Source organism: Pelmatolapia mariae, linkage group LG15 (genome assembly GCF_036321145.2).
Source record: "Pelmatolapia mariae isolate MD_Pm_ZW linkage group LG15, Pm_UMD_F_2, whole genome shotgun sequence".
Taxonomy (NCBI): Eukaryota; Metazoa; Chordata; class Actinopteri; order Cichliformes; family Cichlidae; genus Pelmatolapia; species Pelmatolapia mariae.
This window is the reverse complement of record NC_086240.1, coordinates 13,514,526-13,532,754: the sequence shown is the minus strand read 5'-3', so window position 1 is coordinate 13,532,754 and position 18,229 is coordinate 13,514,526. Positions and strand designations below refer to the sequence as shown.

Sequence of the window (18,229 nt, the reverse complement as noted above, 5' to 3'; positions counted from 1 at the left end):
CTGGTGCCCACTGCTTCACTAGGTAAATGGGTTAAATGCAGAGGAGTAATTTCCCTACGGTGACTAACACATACACATTGAACAGTTGTACCTAACAAAGTATAAACTCTTGTTAGTTCACATATATAGACAAGATGACCTGCTGATGTTTAAACTGAGGAAAAGAACAAACTAAAGGTGATTTACATGACTTTGAATGGGGGCTGGTTTGAGTATTTCAGAAACTGCTGAACTGCAGAGATTTTCCCTCACAACCATCCCTACGATTTAGAGACAACAGTAACTCAAGTAACCATTTGTCACAACCAAGGTTTGCAGAAGAGCATCTGCGATTGCAAAACACATTGAACCTTGAGGCAGATGGGCTACAGCAGCAGAAGACCACACCGAATGTTACGCCTGTCAGCTAAGAGTAGAAAACTCAGGTTACAGGGGTGTCGAACTCCAGGCCTCGAGGGCCGGTGTCCTGCAGGTTTTAGCTAGCAGCCTGGGTCAACACACCTGAATCAAATGATTAGTTCATTACCAGGCCTCTGGAGAACTTTAAGACATGTTGAGGAGATAATTTAGCCATTGAAATCAGCTGTGTTGGATCGAGGACATATCTAAAACCTGCAGGACACCGGCCCTCGAGGCCTGGAGTTCGACACCTGTGGGTTACAGTTCACACAGACCACCTGAATTGGACTACAGAACAAGGAATAATGTTCCCTGGTCTGATGAATCTCTATTTCTGCTACGACATTCAAGCAATAGGGTAGAAATTTGGTGTAACCAACATAAAAGCATGGATCCGTCCTGCCTTGCATCAACGGCTTGGACTGCTGGTGGTGTATCCTCACAACCAGCAGTGGTCTTTGCACACTTGAGGCCACTTAGAAGTAAGTTTAGCATAGTTCAAGAACACATTCTACGTGAGTATTTATGGCCACAGTGTACCATCATCTGATGGGTAATTGAATGGCCTCCACAGTCACCAGATCTCAATCCAATTTAAAAACAAAAAAAAACAAAAAACAAACAAAGCGACCCCTCCCCCCAAAAAGAGTTGTTTTCTTGCATTTTTCTGTACGGTGTAATGCTGGACTTGTACTACTGAACACCCAACAAGTGCAGCCTCTGACCTACTTTATTCTGTAGCTGATGCTTTCCTTTAAAAAGAAAATAACATATGGAGTCCACAAGAATTGTAAGTGGTCAGCAATGCTTTTTATGCTAGTTGAAATTTTAAAAGTGAAGATGGCATTTAGAGCTGCAAATCAAAAGGTGTTCTGGGACCACCCGTTATCAGCTATAAAGAGAAAATGATATTCTCATTTTAGAGGTTTAGAGATGGTACAAAATGCAGCTGCTCGCATTTTAACCAAAAATTTGAAAATTTGAGCACATTACTCCTGTACTGAAATCTCTTCATTGGCTACCTTGTCAGGTTCGAGCAGATTTTAAGGTCCTGCTGCCCACCTACAAGGCTTTAAATGGTGTGGCACTTTCATACCTCTCTGACCTTTTGCACCTTCATGTTCCATTCCGTGCTCTCCAATCTCAAGATACTGGCCTTCTAAATGTTCCTAAAGCCAGAAAAAAGACTACTGGGGTGTGTGCTTTTTCTTTTCGTGTCCCATTCTTGTGGAAAAACCTCCCACAAGATATTAGGCAGGCATGCTCTGTGGAGGTTTTTAAAGCCAAGTTGAAGACACACTTGTTCACCCTATCCTACATGTCTTAATTCTATGCCATTTAGTTTTTAAATTCTTATCGCTTTTAACTTGTATTGTGTTTTTAACTTGTTTTTAACTTGTTTTTCTGTATTACTTTTATTTATTTATCTTTTTATTTTCAAATAGCTGTTTAGCACTTTGTTTGAAAGCGCTTTATAAATAAAGTTGTTGTTATTATTATTATTATTATTATTATTATTATTCCAGTTGTTTTCACAATTCTTTGACTTAAATTATCTGAGATCAATCATTCCTCCTGAATGGACATCCACAGCATCTGTCTCAGTCACACTTGATCACAGACACATGAACACTTGTGCTTTTAAACTCTCCAGCCTGTATGAGAGGCAGCTACAGTGTCAGTATATGCAGATTTTTGTGGGGGGTACCCCTGATGGAGAAAATGGAGGGTAGGGAAAGCTAACAAAAACAAAAATAACAAAAAGTGATAACTCTAAAAGTGACTACCACAGCATGGTGAGCTAAAATAGGTTTCTGGAACCTTTCACGATATATAATCATAGACACAACAATCATAGAAAAAAAACCTGTTGAACCATGGATCGCAATTTGCGTGATTTTTACAATATGTAAAGAGATGAAAAAGGACCTTTTAGCAGTTTCTTTTGTTTTGTTTTGTTTTTCTTGGTCAGCTCTTCCAAGTTTTCTAAAGCAACGAGTTTCAAGTTTTCAACTATTATTTTAGCCAGCTCTTTTATTCTCATGTAGGCACATCAAATCAAAGGACATGATGAGGAAGTATATAATACTACCTCTTTTGGTCATTTTAAGCGCATATAGTGAGAAGAGCAGAAAAAACATTCTCACTTAAAAACATTAAAGTGGGAAAACTGACACTGCTCTTAGTTGCTCAGCTAGCCGATTCGAATATTGAAGCCCATTGCACGTCACGTGTGAGCAGTTCAAGTTGTTTTCTTTATTTCCAGAGTTCATCTGAAGAGCGAGGTTTTGTCACATGAATGGAGGTTGCAGAGATATGTATGAAAGGAAACACATCTGCAATCTGCAAAGCTATCTATCTTTGCAGAGCTAAAGACTAATGTCGGGTCTCCTGAAAGGCGAGATGAGCACAACGAGTATTCCTCCAGGCAAAGATTTAGGCGGGGGTGTGTAAAATGCTGCAGCACTGCCTCCAAGAAGTTAGCTCAGCCTGCCATACCGACCCCGATCTCGTCTTTTTTTTTTTCTCTCTTTTTTTCCCTCCTCTGTTCTGTCTGAATCTCCTGTTACATTTTGAATTCTCCTCGCAGCTACAGAAGTGTGACTACGCTGGCTGCCCCGCTGTGAGAAACATAACCACCATGCCTCACGTCTCCCTCTGATTTTCTTTGCTTTAATGTGGGAACAAAAGCGCGAGGCAACAGAATGTCAACCTCAGCTGTTATCTTACCAATTTCTAGCCAGCCTCCTTTGTGAAAACGGCACATTTCTTCGTGTTCTTGGGATTAGAAGGTGTCCCGTTTGTTTACAAATGACAATTTTGTGTTCTGGATCACTAAAAATAGCAGCAGTTATTGTGGGCTGGAGAGCAGAAACTTTAAAAGACTTGCATCAGTGTTTTATTAGCAAAACTCGATGACCCGTATCTTCGTTTGTGTGCTTATTGCACTGTTTTTTTAGTTCTCCTTATATAACATACTGTATTGCACTCAATAGCAGCTTAACCAGGAAATAGGTTCTACTGTACTGATTTTTTTTTTTTTCCTGGCTTGCTATTTCTGTAAATCCTGCAGGAAATAAATGAGAAAAGGGAATGAATTTAGGCCATATCATTCTGTATGCAGGAGCAACTGTGAAACCAATTTAATGAGATATGTGTGACTGCAGCAAAATCAACTTGCATCATTAACCCGTTGTGTGTGAGATCTTTCAGACACACATAACCATTGTTTGTGTTACAGCGTGTTACTGACAGATCCAGCTGCCCATTTTCACTTTTTCCAAACGGTTTCCAAGTCTAGTTCTGAAACAGATTGAAGATAACTCCACGAGAGATCGTCTCGGCCACATGCGGTGTATATTTAGATATATGTTGGTCACTGTTTTACACGCCTTTCCTGTGTGCACACAGGGGAAGTTTGCTCTCAGTGCTTTCTATCAGTCAGGCTCTGTAGATATGGTTGACAGTTTTGAAAGGATGTATTTGAGCCCAAACCATGATTTTTATTTTCATTTCCCCAGAGGTAAACAAGTATTTTTGCTGAGTAAAACTAACCAAACAGTGACAGAATCTGAAAGTCGAAGAAAGCCCTAAAGGCAAACTTCTCGTGTGCTGAATCCAGGCGCTCAGCAGCTGGACATACTTTTTCCTTCCACTTCTTCCTCTACCTGCTGTGTGTTTTGTTTCTGACCCGCTCAGTGGTTTTGACCCTGAAATGATTTGTGGTTCCTTTACTTCCCTTCCCTCTCCCCTCCCGATTCTCTTACAGTCCCGTCACCCTCATCAGCATGTGTCCGGAGCAGTATGAGTGAGTATCTACGCCACCAGCAAACAACACCTCGTCTCCAGCCTGGAATGCCTTTAAAACACCACCTCTTTTACTCCCTTGTTCACTTACTCATCTCCCCCCATCATCCTCACACCAACTAAGCCATGACTGCTCTGCATGTTGCCTGCCCACCTGCCTGCCTGAGTCACTGGCTGAGCATGGGACCAAAAAAACTCTCCCCCTGTCTCCTCACCCTCACTTTTTTCTCCTTGTTAGAGCACCCAGCTAGCATTCAGTTGCTGATCCCAGCAGGCCTGCCAAAAACCATCCAGTCGCTCTTTAGATAATCCTGCGCTCCTATTTCTGTCTAGGACCATGAGATTTGTTTTCTAGGTGATGTTATGAGGGGCTGTTAGGCTGTCCATGAACGTGTGTGTGTGTGTGCATGTGAATATCAGTGTGTTAATGAGCTTGTGTGGGCTTGCTGAATCTCATTCATCTCCATTACCCCGTTCATTTTCAGGCTGTCCCAGTCACCTCAGCTCTCTCATGACGACACCCATTCCAGGATAGGGCACTATGCCAGCAGGTAGGCACTGGATTCTCCAGTCACCATCCTCTCATTACAAATGCCACAAAGCATGTGTGTAAAGAATCGATAATTGCATTTAAATGTTGAACAGCTTCTTTTTGAGGACCATTTTAAAAAGTTTCCTATGAATTCTTGTAACTGCGGACCATTATCTAATGGACATCAGCGTTTAAGTAGATGCTTTTCCCTCCCCCCAGGCCGCACTTCCCTTCAGTCTGCGCTGAAATAATGATCTGAAAGGGGCAACAACAAATGCAGATGTGACAACCAAATTAAATCTCTCCAAGCTAAAGAAACGGAATAAATCGGAAACAGTCGGTGCTTGGAAGCTAGGGAAAACATTCAATTGTGGTTTCTTAAATGTATAATTTATCTAATGTAATTTCCAGTAAATGGGATCTAATTAAGTAAATAATGTGTTTTTAGTACTATAAGATGCATGTGTAGTGCAGGCATTCATAAGTAATGGAACAGCTTTTCTTTTCTTTTTGTGTTTTATCGTCATTACACAGCAAAACATGTCTCAAATGGCTCTTCAGATTCGGAAACAAACACAAAGAAAGTAAATTCTGCATCTATCAAAGTACCCCGTTGCTTATTTTGGGAAATTGAGCTGGCTCTATTGTCAGGGACGTTAAATGTCTCCTACTAGCTGAGACAAAAGAAAAGAAAGGGAGGGGGAAAAAAGCCCAGAAAGATGGAAATGGCATGGTTCCAACTAAACTGGAGACGAAAATAAGCATTTCGCCTTCATTTATGTGCTGAAAGTGTCATTTTAAAACTTGCTTCATACAAATTAGAGAAACCGGAATACTGTTTGCCAGTTTTCTCCTCATACGGCACCAAAGCATCTGATTAAAATCGATAACGTTTGGATTTTTCATTGTTACTTTAAAAATAGAAAAAATAATTGACCTGAACCTTTCGAGAGATCCATAATAGAAAAATACAGCATTTATTGATGTTTTCCAAATCTTGATTAAAGTGAGGGAAATGCGTTTGTGGTAGAGGGAGATTATGTTTGGGTGCCAGGGAAGGCACAAACAATCCTGATATGCTCTTTTTGAACTTTGTGACAATCCATCACAGTGTTGACGTACATTAAATATCAGCTTGATGCTGATGTCTGCTTGCTGAGTGGATTTAGTGGCATGCAGCCACCCACCACATGAGCTGGTGACATTATAGATGTGTTGCTAAAATCAGTCTAGTAACAGATTGGCCTGATAGCTGCTTTTAACCGCCCGCTTCAAATTATCTTGCTGTGTACATCAGCACATCTGTGTGCACAGTGTATGAGCTGCAGTTAATCATTAACAGCATCAACAAACTGATGTTTTTAGGGTTGTTGTTTTTTTTTGCAGTCGGACTGAATTTCTGTCGTGTTCTTTTAAAAATCATTTTAATACTAAGATCCACTGATATACTTGCTATATCCTATCTGTGCCATTAAAAAGATTTCTAATTGGTCCATATCTCATCTCCTGTATCAAAACCCAACCGCAGGTTTACGGGACTTCTGCAGAAAGCTTTACTCATTATGACTCTCGTGACGCAGCGCTGCTCTGGCTGCCCTGTAACCTTCCATTAGCTACACATCATTAACCTTCGCTCACTGTTTCTGGTGGTATCGTTTCACTGAAAAAGTGACACCAGAATTACAATTTCAGCTGTAATAAAAACACATAAGAGATTAGATTGGAGCGTACGGATGCGCATGAAGATATGCACACTTTGATGAGATTTTATATTAGAATTATAGCTTCTCCCTTTAATGTATATTCTGTCAGAGATCAATTTCTTAATATCGTGGATTATATTTTTAATCTGCCCCTTTTGCACTGGTGTAAGACGGGCTTTGATGTGGGGAACCAGCCTCATTAGCATGGCTGCTTTGACTGCATATGTCATCAAGAAAACAAAACGTTTTCCTCATAGCATGCCGTACATATTCATCCAAACATTGATCCGATATATTAGGATATAAACTGTGCATGCATAAAGTAGAATCACTCAATGATGTAATCCATTTCCTCAAAAACAAAGCACCAAAAAAAGCCCAAACAAACTGTGGCATCTTTATCATTAACATGCTTGGAGACTCCACGAGATGCTTTAAATTTTAATTGGTCTGCTACTGTGGCATTAATATAATTTGTTGACGCTGTTGCTCTAATGCTCTGTTGCATTTAAATGAGATGTTGACAGCTTTCAAATGGTTTAGTTTCAGCTGGTAATTTCCCTGATGGTGTTTTTTTTTTTTTTTGTTGTTGTTGTTTTTTTTGTTTTTCCCCCCTCAGGTTGGCTCAGATGGAACGCTCCAACGGCTCTCTGCCCACAGACAGCAGCTCAGCCACAGGAAGCATGTGAGTCACTGCTGGTCATTTTCAGCATTTTTCTACATGGTTACGTGTTTCCATTCAACTATGTTGGACAGATTTCAATTTCCAGTGTCTGGGACTTGAGATTTGTCTAATAATATATTTTAACACCCATTTTAATGTTCATGAAGCTGATAATTCACAAATGAATATGTTCCAGATATCCATATTAGATATTTGGTTTCATCATAATCCTCAGTGAAAAGTGAACTGTTCACCTTGCTTTGCCTACCGCTGTTTTAAATAAATAAATAAATACGAGGTAGCTTTTGGCATCTTTGCACAGAGATCTGGAGACACAAAAAATTTAGAAAGGTTTCTTGGAGAGTAAAAGAAGTGTGAAATGAGGGGGAAAAGACAATGTGGTTGATTAGTGTGAAGTAGGGGACTTTAGAAAGAACGTACCGGATTAGAGTGCCAACAATGACAAAGTGAGAGCGTCTGCTTTCACGATCTGCGATAACAACAGCGCTATCGTTAATCAAAGGAGATGAGAACATGGCAAACTGTGAAAAGAAAATCACCAGAAATGGGAGAAAAGCTGATGAGGAGCATGCGCGCAGAGGATCCCGATTGTGTTCGTGCTTCTGTCTGCGTGTCGTCTGCAGGCCTTTCAAGTTGAAGGACGTATTGGTTCCCAACTAAGATCCCAATCGCGGGAATGAGCTGCTCTTGCGGCTCAAATGCCCTCCGAGCTCAAATAGAAACACACACACACACTCGTCATTGTGGAGGGAATTACTTCTGGGTTTTGTATCGTTTTTGGTAAGACATTTGTAGATCTTTAAGATTTTCCAAATCATAGGTTTGGATACGTGCATGGAAAGATTTAAGTTGTTTTTAAAATCTCAAAAACAATTTGAAGTGGCAGGGAAAAAAACCTTATACAAACGTGTTTTTGAAGGTTTTGGAAGTGGAGAGCAAAGAGATTCCCTAGATGCTGTGTGAACAGAAGCGAGTATAGTTTGGGGATTTCTTCTTTAAAAAACAAAGAGTATTTACAGCATTTACAGCACAACAGAGGAAGGGCACACAGGGTGGATGGTTAAAACCTTTGAGAATCTGCAGTAAAGATAAAGCAAACGTCAGACTTCGCTGTGTTGTAGGTTGTATCCCCTGCTGATGTGCTTGCATCATCACCCACACTTCACCTTCAACCAACCTTGATGCTTAGAATAACAGTTTCAGATGAAGAAAAAACGCTATTGAAGACTCCCAAAAGCTGCATTTGTCCACCCTCAATAGGAGGACCGAAGAATGGAAAGACAAAAACTGTTGGCGAGCAGGGGAAAGTAGAAACAGAGGTGGATTTATTTTCGCTCAAAGCTTTCGTAATGCGGGACAAACATATTATCATTACTCCTCCTCACGCTCTCTTTTGTGCTTTGCGCTCGGGCTTATTTAAGAGAAGAAGCCATTATTGTTTCCAACTCTAAAAAAACAGGAAAAAACGCAGATGTTAGACACAGAATGTATGCAGGGCATTAATGAAGTGAGGAAGATGGTGGTTCGATGAAGGCTAATGGGTTTAACAGCAGAAAGGGAAAAAGAACATTTAGTGCATAGTCAAAGTTGGACTTTCTCTTACTTTTACACTTTCACTGCAAAGCAACAGCTGCAAACTACATATAAAAACAGCACAGGAACATTTAAATGCCTTTAGATCAATAGAAGTAATGTGTTATCAACTATACATTGTTATTTAATCGGTTAGTGTTTTATATTCATGGTGCACCATAAAGCCATCTTCTATATATATCCAATTTCAGCAGGGTCATGCATTTACGTAATATGCTTTTTAATGCAATAAAACCTTGCTCTAGTTACTGTGCTTTAAATAAATAACCTGGCCCTGAATGGGGAACATTTGTGCCTGCTGTAAACTGTTATGTATTTCAGCCTGAAGGGTATCGCTAATTGACTGGGAAAATTACCTACATTTAGTCTGTCTGCTGTAACATTTGACTATTGGCTAAACAATCCTGAATTCATCCCTGATGGGAATTGTTACACGTGAAAAGCATAATCATTAGAGCCAGCCTACTTGCCCTGAAATTTACTTTAGACTAGACGTCATGAATGTCCACTTAAGTGCTTCAGTTCTGCAGCTGAATGCCATTCACAGTAGATCTAGCAGCTGTTTTGCACACCAGTGGGCCCGTTAGTAACTTTGAATCAAATGTATTTTTTTTTAAAGGCATTGTTATATAGACCACTACAGTGAAGCAGCCCACTCAGCCACACGTCCCTCTCTGCAACGAATTAACTCTCATTCCCCTTCCTTTCAAAGCTTTTAGTTTTGAGTGGTTTATTGTTCCCCCTCTTTCTTTTTGCGAGATTTACTTTTTTCTGCCTACAGCTGATTTCACCAAAGCCTCTTTGTCTATCACTGCACTCCATCTGGTGATTTGTAAGGACACACAGTCACAGAAATTATCCCAACTGCTGTAGGAGGCGGCGGTGTCGGAGCTTCCGTAACACGGGTGACTGCGATTGCCTGTTAAATGCGTGTGTTTGGCTTTTGGCTGGTATTTTCAGTACATCCACTCATCTTTAGCTTTGCATTGACTTCAATAATTATTATGTGCGCGTGCATGCACATGTGCTTCTTTGTTTCGCGTCACTTTTATGTAAAAGGGAATTCTTAATTAGAAATCTAGCGTTGCCTATTTTTATTTCTGACCCTCAACCGAAGCACAGCGTTGTCATCGGCGCCGTAGGACACCACCGAGGAGCGAGACTCTCCACTTCCCCTTTTGTTGCCGGGCTTTATTGTTTGGTTATCTCTCGCTTTCCAGTCTTTCCCCGAGCACTGTCCCTTTTTTTTTGTCTTTCATATTTTGCCCTTTTATTCCTGTTCCTCTCCCTTTTTATTTTTCCAGCCCTTTACTTTTTGAAACCACCTTTCATCCTGCCCGATCGTCCCCTCTTTCTCTTTTCCTTCTTTCATCAGTTTTTGTTCTAGTCTAATCAAGCTTTACCTTTGGGCCCAGGCAACCTTCAGATTAAACACTGCAGGGTGTTAAACACTGAAATAATGTTTTAGAGCCCTGCGTGCAGTGCAGAACAGTAACTCTAATAAATGAAGTCTCTGGACTTTACACACAGAAATCAAGGATTATAAATGTTTCTCGCCGGGGGAGAAGAATAAAAGATTTTTGCCTTTGACCGTCTTTGATCCCCCCCTTTTTTTTCTGTTTCCTCTGGTATTCCTGATTTTCTTGTTTCTCTTTCTTTATATTTTCATCCGTCTTCATCTCTCACTGTTTCTCTCTGAGCTTAGACTACTCAGTTGATCGTGGCATTCAGCTTGAGAGGAGCTGCTTGCTTTGTGATATGTTAGGTAGGCTTTGAGCCCGGAGACCATTGTTGTAGCGGAATAAACTGTAAAAGTCCCCTCGGGCATGTCCTACGCTTCCCCCGTACCAAGCATGGAATTCATATTCACTACAAGTTGTAGCTACAGTGAACTAACAGCCTTGTTATTCACATTTAAATCTTCTGCCACACTGATGCTCTGTTCCTCTGTCATCGCTATAATTTCTGGGTCTCTTTCTCTTCAGCCAGCCCCACGCTGCGTAAGCCTGCAGCCCTTTCAGTGCACTTCCTCCTTCTCTCAGGATTTCAGAGCAGGTGGTCTGTGAGACTGCTCTACCGCCTCTAGTCCCCATTTTCGCACGTAATGATCCCCTTCCTGCAGTCCTCTGGGTTCCTCTTGCCAGCTATAATGTCCTGCTGCAGCTTTCCGTTGTCGGGGACCTTCCCTAATTGGTCACTCGGTTTGTGCAGGACCCCGGTCCCTGACCCTAGCGGAAAACATTACTACCAATTTTTAGTTTCTCTGTAGCGAGTAGCTCCATCTCCATCATGAGCGTCTGCCCTGTCACAGCAGAGTGATAATTCAAAGAGAGAAATGTGATTGTGTGTGTGCGTGCTGGTGTATTGCTGCTTGTTGCAACAGCAGCTGTGTCGACTTCCCGTCTCTTTCTGCTTTCTTTGTGCCGTTTTTCAATAACTCAGTGGTTTCAACATCTTCAGCCTTCAATTATTTAGTGAAATTGATGAATAACTACAGATGCTTTGTGTTCATGCATATGCCAGAATCTCCATAAAAGTTTCAGAAAGTCTAGGAAAGTTAAGTTTGTGAAGAGTGTGTGAAAGTTAAAGCAGTGATCACACAAACTATATTTGGAAGAAGTGGTATAAAAGAAGAGGCCAAGAGGAGCTGCTAGTTACAGGAGTTCGTTTTTTTTTTAAGCTATGGAATGTGTTTCTTCTTCTCTGAGAGTGCGGAAAGGTTTAAGCATTACATTCACCGCTTAGAAAGTTTATTTCATGTCTCTTTTATGACTGGCACCTAAATTTTTTTTTTACCAAAATACAGGGAAGGTTGAACTAGACCCGAATTGAATTCCTAAAGAAAAGGATGCTCTGAACTCATCATACAAGCTGCTTAGGCCGGTTAATCATAAAAAGCTTTTTTTCTGTGTTCATGCAAGGCTGGGCATATTGTTTCTTTTATGTTAAAAAGAGATAAAAAGCCTATTTTGAGCTCCCTTTCATAAGCTTTTCACTCAGCCCATACCTTGGTCATGAAATAGTATAATTACTGCCGTCTCCAGAAAAAAAGGCATCCTTTCGGTAACCTCTGTCTGTGGTTATACACGTGACCATAATGGATTCTGAATTTCTGCTCACTACTCTTGAGTGAAATGGAAAACCTGAGACATTTTAGTTCGCCAGATTGTTCTTCAGGGTTATTGTGTTAACTTTTTCTTGACAGCAAAGTATTAGGGACTCATTTCATAGTCTCCTTTGCGTATAGAGAAAGCACCTGCCTGGATGTCACTGAGTCAGCTTTGCAGGGTTTTCAGCTCACAGACTCAATTTCACCTCAAGCACAGTATTATGTTCTATGAGTCAGATAATGTGCATTTACTTTTCAGACATAAAACTTATCCATGCTAATAATCTTACACTCACCAGGTTAATTGCTGAGATCTGGGAACACAGATTTAAGCAATTAACGTGTGGCACACATGCTACAGGAAGTGTGTGCAGGTTAATGTTAATGTAAACCAGCATAGAATAATAGCATAAATAAAATAAATATTTATCTTTAACACAGATGTTAAATATTTAAGTTCTACAGATGACGTTAGACTGAAATTTTCCTTTAAATTTATTCACGTAAATTTATAAACATTATAGGACGACAGCCGGAGAAAGGATTTTTAAGTTATAGTCTAACTTTTCGTGTGAGTGTGTCAGGGGTTCGGCTTCAAGGCAGGCTGTGTTTCAGAATGAAGTTGACAGGTGGGCTTTGGCACTACTTGCCACCTCTTTTCACATCACTGAGATGGCACATAAAGAGAGAGACAGATAACCACACATACAGGTATAGAGCAGCAGCTGTTTCTCCCTCCATATCTTTTCGCTGTCTGCCGGGCTCTTTCTCCTCTCTCCTCCCTCCATCTCCTCATAGCCTCCCCTCATTTCAGTTATCTGATGGTAACGGCTGACACATCTGTGTTTTAAACCCGGGTTTGTGGAGATTACAGCGTGGCACAACTACTGTATCTAAGGATCAAGACGTCAGCTAACACAATCCTTGTTTAGATCGGGTGCTTGGAAGCTGCCATTCATGTTTTTTCTGTTCAGTTCTTGCACTTGCTGTTCCATAGTGTTGTACCAGTTTTGTACTTGGTAATCTAAATGGTTATACTGGTGTGTAAAACCAAAAGGCTGCAATGGCTGATCTGTGCTGGCTAAGATCAGAATTCACATAAAACTCGTATTTTGAAACATTAAATTGAGAGTTATAGATAAAGTTGTTACATAGTTGTTATATACTTTTATATAACATACAGTGCTTAAGAAATGTATTAGACCACTACCCAGTGAAAGGGTTATACCACAGCTGCCATAAATTCAGACTTTATAATTGGTAAACATATATTTTTTATCTTTTTGTAATGGTTAATTTACTGCTATTTTACACTAAACTCTTTAATCAAAATTATTTTTCTAATGTTTAAGTATAATTATTGTTTTTTCCAAAGCAGATTAAACTAGCAAAGCACTTTTTTTTAATTAAGATGCTAAACCCAAGTTATTTACTTGCATTCCTGAACAGAAGTGGTTTGATGTTATGCTTGATTAATTTCTGAGAGAAGTCAAGTGTTTTGACTCAAATTTGGACAGAAAAATGTAAAATAAATAAATAATAATAAATAGATAAATAAATTGTTTGAAACGGGTGTCTTTTTTAGCAGTGGTCTCAGGATTTGATTACTGCATGTATGAAGTTTGTGTCTGCTAATGGTGAAAGAGGAAAATAATAACACAAACTAAATTTATTATTGATTTAAATTAACTATACATGCTATCAATACACAGAGACTAATCAACGGAGTGTACTGTACATTTGGCTATGGAATATGTAAAGCTGAAATGTTAAATGTAATCAAAAAAATCAAAACAGACAAACAAGAGAATAGATGCTAACTGGCTTAAATAGGGGAAAAGCATTCCCGTCTGTGTGTATAGCATCGATTGCTAGACAAGGAGGGGTGGGCAATTCATTTTCCCAAGGGGCTAAATGAGAAACTGGGATTGTTGTGGAGGGACCAATAACCTTATAAAGAGATTAAAACAATTAATAAATAAAAATATTGAGCAGAACTGAGAACCTTAGCCTTGTGTACAAATAGCCTGAAAAGGTATTTCTGTAGTAGTCAAGAAGTACGCGCAATAGTTAGCTTAACTAACATGAAACACAAATTACAGCTTTAAAAAAAAATTATAGATTTGTACATGTATAAGCAGACAAGTATAGAGTCGACTAAAGTGAACAAACAGTAGAAATAGACCATCAGAAGATAATCATGACTGAAGAGGTGGTTGAGTGTTGAAATGGCTAGCTAAAAGTTTGGCTAACAGTTGAAATTGTAAGCTAACAGCATGCGTAGCTGAACCTTACTGTCAGCTAGATGTAATGAGAACACAGTTAAAATAGTTAATAAAACTGATCAATAGAAAGTCAGAAAACATAATAAAAATATGAAAAGACAAAATTATTATGCATAGCTGGTAAACGGATTAAAATTCACTGTTAAAGCTCAGTTTGTAGTTGATAAATGGGTTCTTGGGCTTTTGGGCTGTTTTTGGTGAAACATTTAGGAACCACTGTTTTATACAGTTTGCTGGCTGGCATGAAAAACCCTTCAATCTCCACACTCCTTCTGCTGCCTTTATAGAGCAGCACTGTGTCATGGTAATCTCCCAGGGTTCATTCAAAGCCATTTTCAAGCGTACTGATTTGATACAAGTAGTTACCATAATTCTTTCAAATGGCAAAAGTAAATGGCTCCTCTAACTGAACAGAAGGTGAATTGAACTGAATAGCAGGGACAGGATGTGTGGGTCTCGTCGCTCATCATAAGCTCTACACTTTCCACAGGGATGATGAGCATGCCCTGATCCTTCAGTACTGCCAAACACTGGGAGGGGAGGCCTCTCCTTGCAGCCAGCCTCAGAGTCCTGCCCAAATCTTACAGGCTGTGGAGAAGGAAGAGCGCGGCGAACTGGAGAAGATCATAGCACGCCTGGAGGAGGAGCAGAGGTAGGAGACAAACATCAAAACTGGCTAATCTTATTAAAATTGATAATCACATCTTTGCTGATAGTGATTACAGGCTATTGATTAATTTTATGAAAAGTGACATTCTCAAAATGCATAAAAATGGGGTTTATCTGCTTGCCTTTGTTACGCTAAGTGTTTATTGACAGCTTCTTCTTTCAAGTACACGTGTACGCTCGAGTCACACTCCAGCACACAGACACTTACCGTACCACCAGTGCATCTCACCCGCCAGCTCCTTCCCCGTTTTGATTTGTAAATGGAGTTGGTATAGAGACAGAGTGACTGTGCAATCTATTGTTGTCGAGATGCTTTTTCCAGCATCTCGACTGGAGTGATTTAACACTGATTACACACACACACACACACACACACACACACACACACACACACACAGGCAGAGGAGAGCTTTACAGCCGGTCTCATAAATGCCAACTTAAGTAAAGTACTGCAGCTTATAGTTCTGCACTGAGAGGGTGAGGAGGAAGTGAGGCGAGAGATTTGGCAGGGGGCGTTATGTTTGGTTATCCACTTTGGACAGGATTTCACACAGAATGAAGAGGTAAACACGAGTGTGGTGTTTTGTGTGGCGTCCCGTTGTGGAGGTTCAGAACTGGGTTTTTGAATGTTTTAAGAATATTAAAAACATTATATATTCACATGGGAAACACCAGGCAGAAGAACGTATTCCCGTTATTTGTCCAATTTCCCAGCTGTTCAGCTGCCACAGCATGTGCATCACGTAAATTTCACACTCATCCATGTGTATGGAAACATTTCTTGTTTCTTCACTTATTTGTTCTCAATTTTTCTTCAGGACACTGCAGAGGGAGTATGAGCAACTTAAGGAGCAACATGGACAGCGAGGCACGCCTACAGGAAGCCCCTGGGAGACGGAGGGCCCCTCCGCCCACCCTGATGAGGCAGATCTTTTAGCTGAAGCCAGGCTGCTACGACAACACAAAGGCCGGCTGGAGACCCGCATGCACATCTTGGAGGAACACAACAAACAGCTGGAATCTCAGCTTCATCGCCTCCGACAGCTACTGCACCAGGTGACGTATCATGTACACATTTTATCCCCGACTTGGGGTTATGTTTTGTTCACGTTACCGACTGTAGTTTTGGTGCTTTGCAGACAGAAACATGCAGTTTCTCTGAAAATAATTTAAAACCTGAAGTAACATTGTTATTGTTAATACAGCAAGTTCATACAGCAGATGATTACTGTCTTATGGCTAGTAGGACCAATTTGCTGCAGAGTAGAGGAATTATGGTTTTCTCCTTTGAGCACAGCACATACACAACTGCGATATAAAGTTTATTTTCCACATTAGCTTCCTTTCCGTTCAGTTCATTTGGCTTGTTTTTGAGGAGCAGCAGGGCAGTAATCACGGTTCACAGACTCACTCACGCACACCAGCTGGCAGGGCTGTTTCAGACGGCTCAGGAAAAATATAATTTAAGCAGACGTAAAAGTAAAACGCTGATACAGAAAGCTTCCAGTAAATTAAAGGGATTCGTTCGAAGTCGAGCTTGCAGTTATTAACCCCGAAATCCACATGATAACCCACTTTTATCACAATTTTTAAAAAACTGCTCATCATCATTCAGATTAGATCCTAATCACATCATTTCCATTCCACCCAGCATCCATCTCCGATCTCCCTATCAATAACTTCCAGATTTGTTTATACCCCGCCTAATTGCTCACTGAGGTTGGATTGTTTGTGCCAAGTGAGAAATTCACAAGCCTCAAGCCAAACAAGCAGCAATCCTGACAAAGCAAACTGAGGGGGGGGGGGTATTGGCTCTCTGGGAGCTGAGAAGCTGTGAGCATGGGTAATAACTCATAACAACAGGCAGCAGCTGACGTGACTCAGCAGATATTTAATGGCAAATGATTAACATTTGGACAGAAACAGTTTTAGTATCACACTCTTACTACATTTAAATTTGTCCTTCAGCAGAAGTACAGTAGATAAAATAAAATATAAAATAGCTGTTAGGACACTGATTTCTACTTTCTCTTAGAATGCAGTTAATGATACAAGGTTGCCAGATATTGGTAGTGTTATTAGGACATACAGGCACTTTAACACACATTCACTCATTGATTCGATTTGTCAATTTTAATTCTACAAGCATCATTTTATCACCAGATTGTAGGAAGCTTTTTTGGTCTGTAGTCATTTAAGTGAAAGGAGTGATATCTGAGTGGCTCACGAAAACCCGTTTATAATTTGATGAAGGAAAAGGCAGAAATCAGCTCCTTTTCTATGTCGCTTCCATGATCATGTTTTTAACTGTAAAATCACAAATAAAAATGCAGATCTGTTAGTGAACTTTTTGGGGCGCTCGTGCTTTTTAACGCTGGTGAATATGAGCTACGGTTTGCAGGATAAAAGCAATTTTTTTGAGAGGAGTGCCAAGCCCATTTCAGAGAGATTTTGAGTTGGTTATATTTAGTCATACGGAATGCCATCACCATGGTAACTAACAACTTTACTGATACAGGTGGATGCAGTTGACAGTTAATGACTTATGATGAATTTGAAATTCTGAATTTCTGATTGGTGGATTTCTTCTCACTTTCTTGACATCAAGTGTGGGAAACAGGATGTATATGTAGGTTTTTTTCCCAGTCAGTCATCTAAAACGAGCTCACATCATACTGCGGTTTGAAGGCAGTTTGAAGTATTTTGACTGTCATTCACAATTTAAAGCTGCCCCTCTCATCGTCCGTCTCACACACACTGTTAGATAACAGTCCTACACCTTGACAGTGGCAGTGACCCGCATGGGTGTGTCAGATTTTCCAAATAAAAGTCCTCAGTTTCTAAATGGAAGACCAGTATACTTTAAATTCAGTGTGTTTTCTTAATACATAAAAGGTTTAATCTTCTTAAGGTATTCTGTCAATAAGAACAAAAGCACCGGAATAGTTGCAGGAATTGAACAGGATTCTTTAAAAACTTCATTATGGCTTCAGTTATTTATTGGATGTTATTAAGGTGCTTTAATGCTGTGAAGAATTTATATGTATAACCTGAACATAATGCTTAAAAAATCTCATAATTAAAAAACAAACAAAACATCAGTTATAGTTTGCCAGCATCCTTAAGGTGCCACATTTCCAAAATAAAAGCCTCACATTTAGTGTTTTTCCACCTAACTTTTAATGATACAGGTATCAAAAGCAATCTCCCTTCAGCTTCATTAGCTCGCCAAATCACTTCGAATCTTTTAGCAACAAGCCACAGAGCAGCCAGCAGCAGCAACACTTGCACTGCAGTGTTTTCAATCTTTTTTTCTTTAAGTGCCTGTATTATTGTAGGGTCTTTAACTTACAATTCAAAGCACCTTGTGGAGACTTTTTTGTAATTTGGCACTGCATTAAATAAAACGGAATTGAAAAAAATTAAATAAAATTGAAGTTTAACTGA

The 18,229-nt window shown here is 40.0% G+C and overlaps 1 protein-coding gene across 6 annotated transcripts in view; it reads left to right on the top strand.

The window, feature by feature from the left end:
* Positions 1-18,229, top strand: part of utrn (utrophin) — a 191,444-nt gene that overhangs the window by 164,562 nt on the left and 8,653 nt on the right. For 4 of the 6 annotated variants that reach the window (XM_063496275.1, XM_063496277.1, XM_063496274.1 and 1 more), the window contains 5 exons: positions 4,169-4,207; positions 4,692-4,757; positions 7,061-7,126; positions 14,604-14,765; positions 15,601-15,838. In XM_063496275.1, the coding sequence (XP_063352345.1) occupies positions 4,169-4,207; positions 4,692-4,757; positions 7,061-7,126; positions 14,604-14,765; positions 15,601-15,838 (571 nt within the window). The remainder of the gene's footprint in view (positions 1-4,168; positions 4,208-4,691; positions 4,758-7,060; positions 7,127-14,603; positions 14,766-15,600; positions 15,839-18,229) is intronic. The other 2 variants (XM_063496276.1, XM_063496278.1) reach the window with 2 other exon arrangements.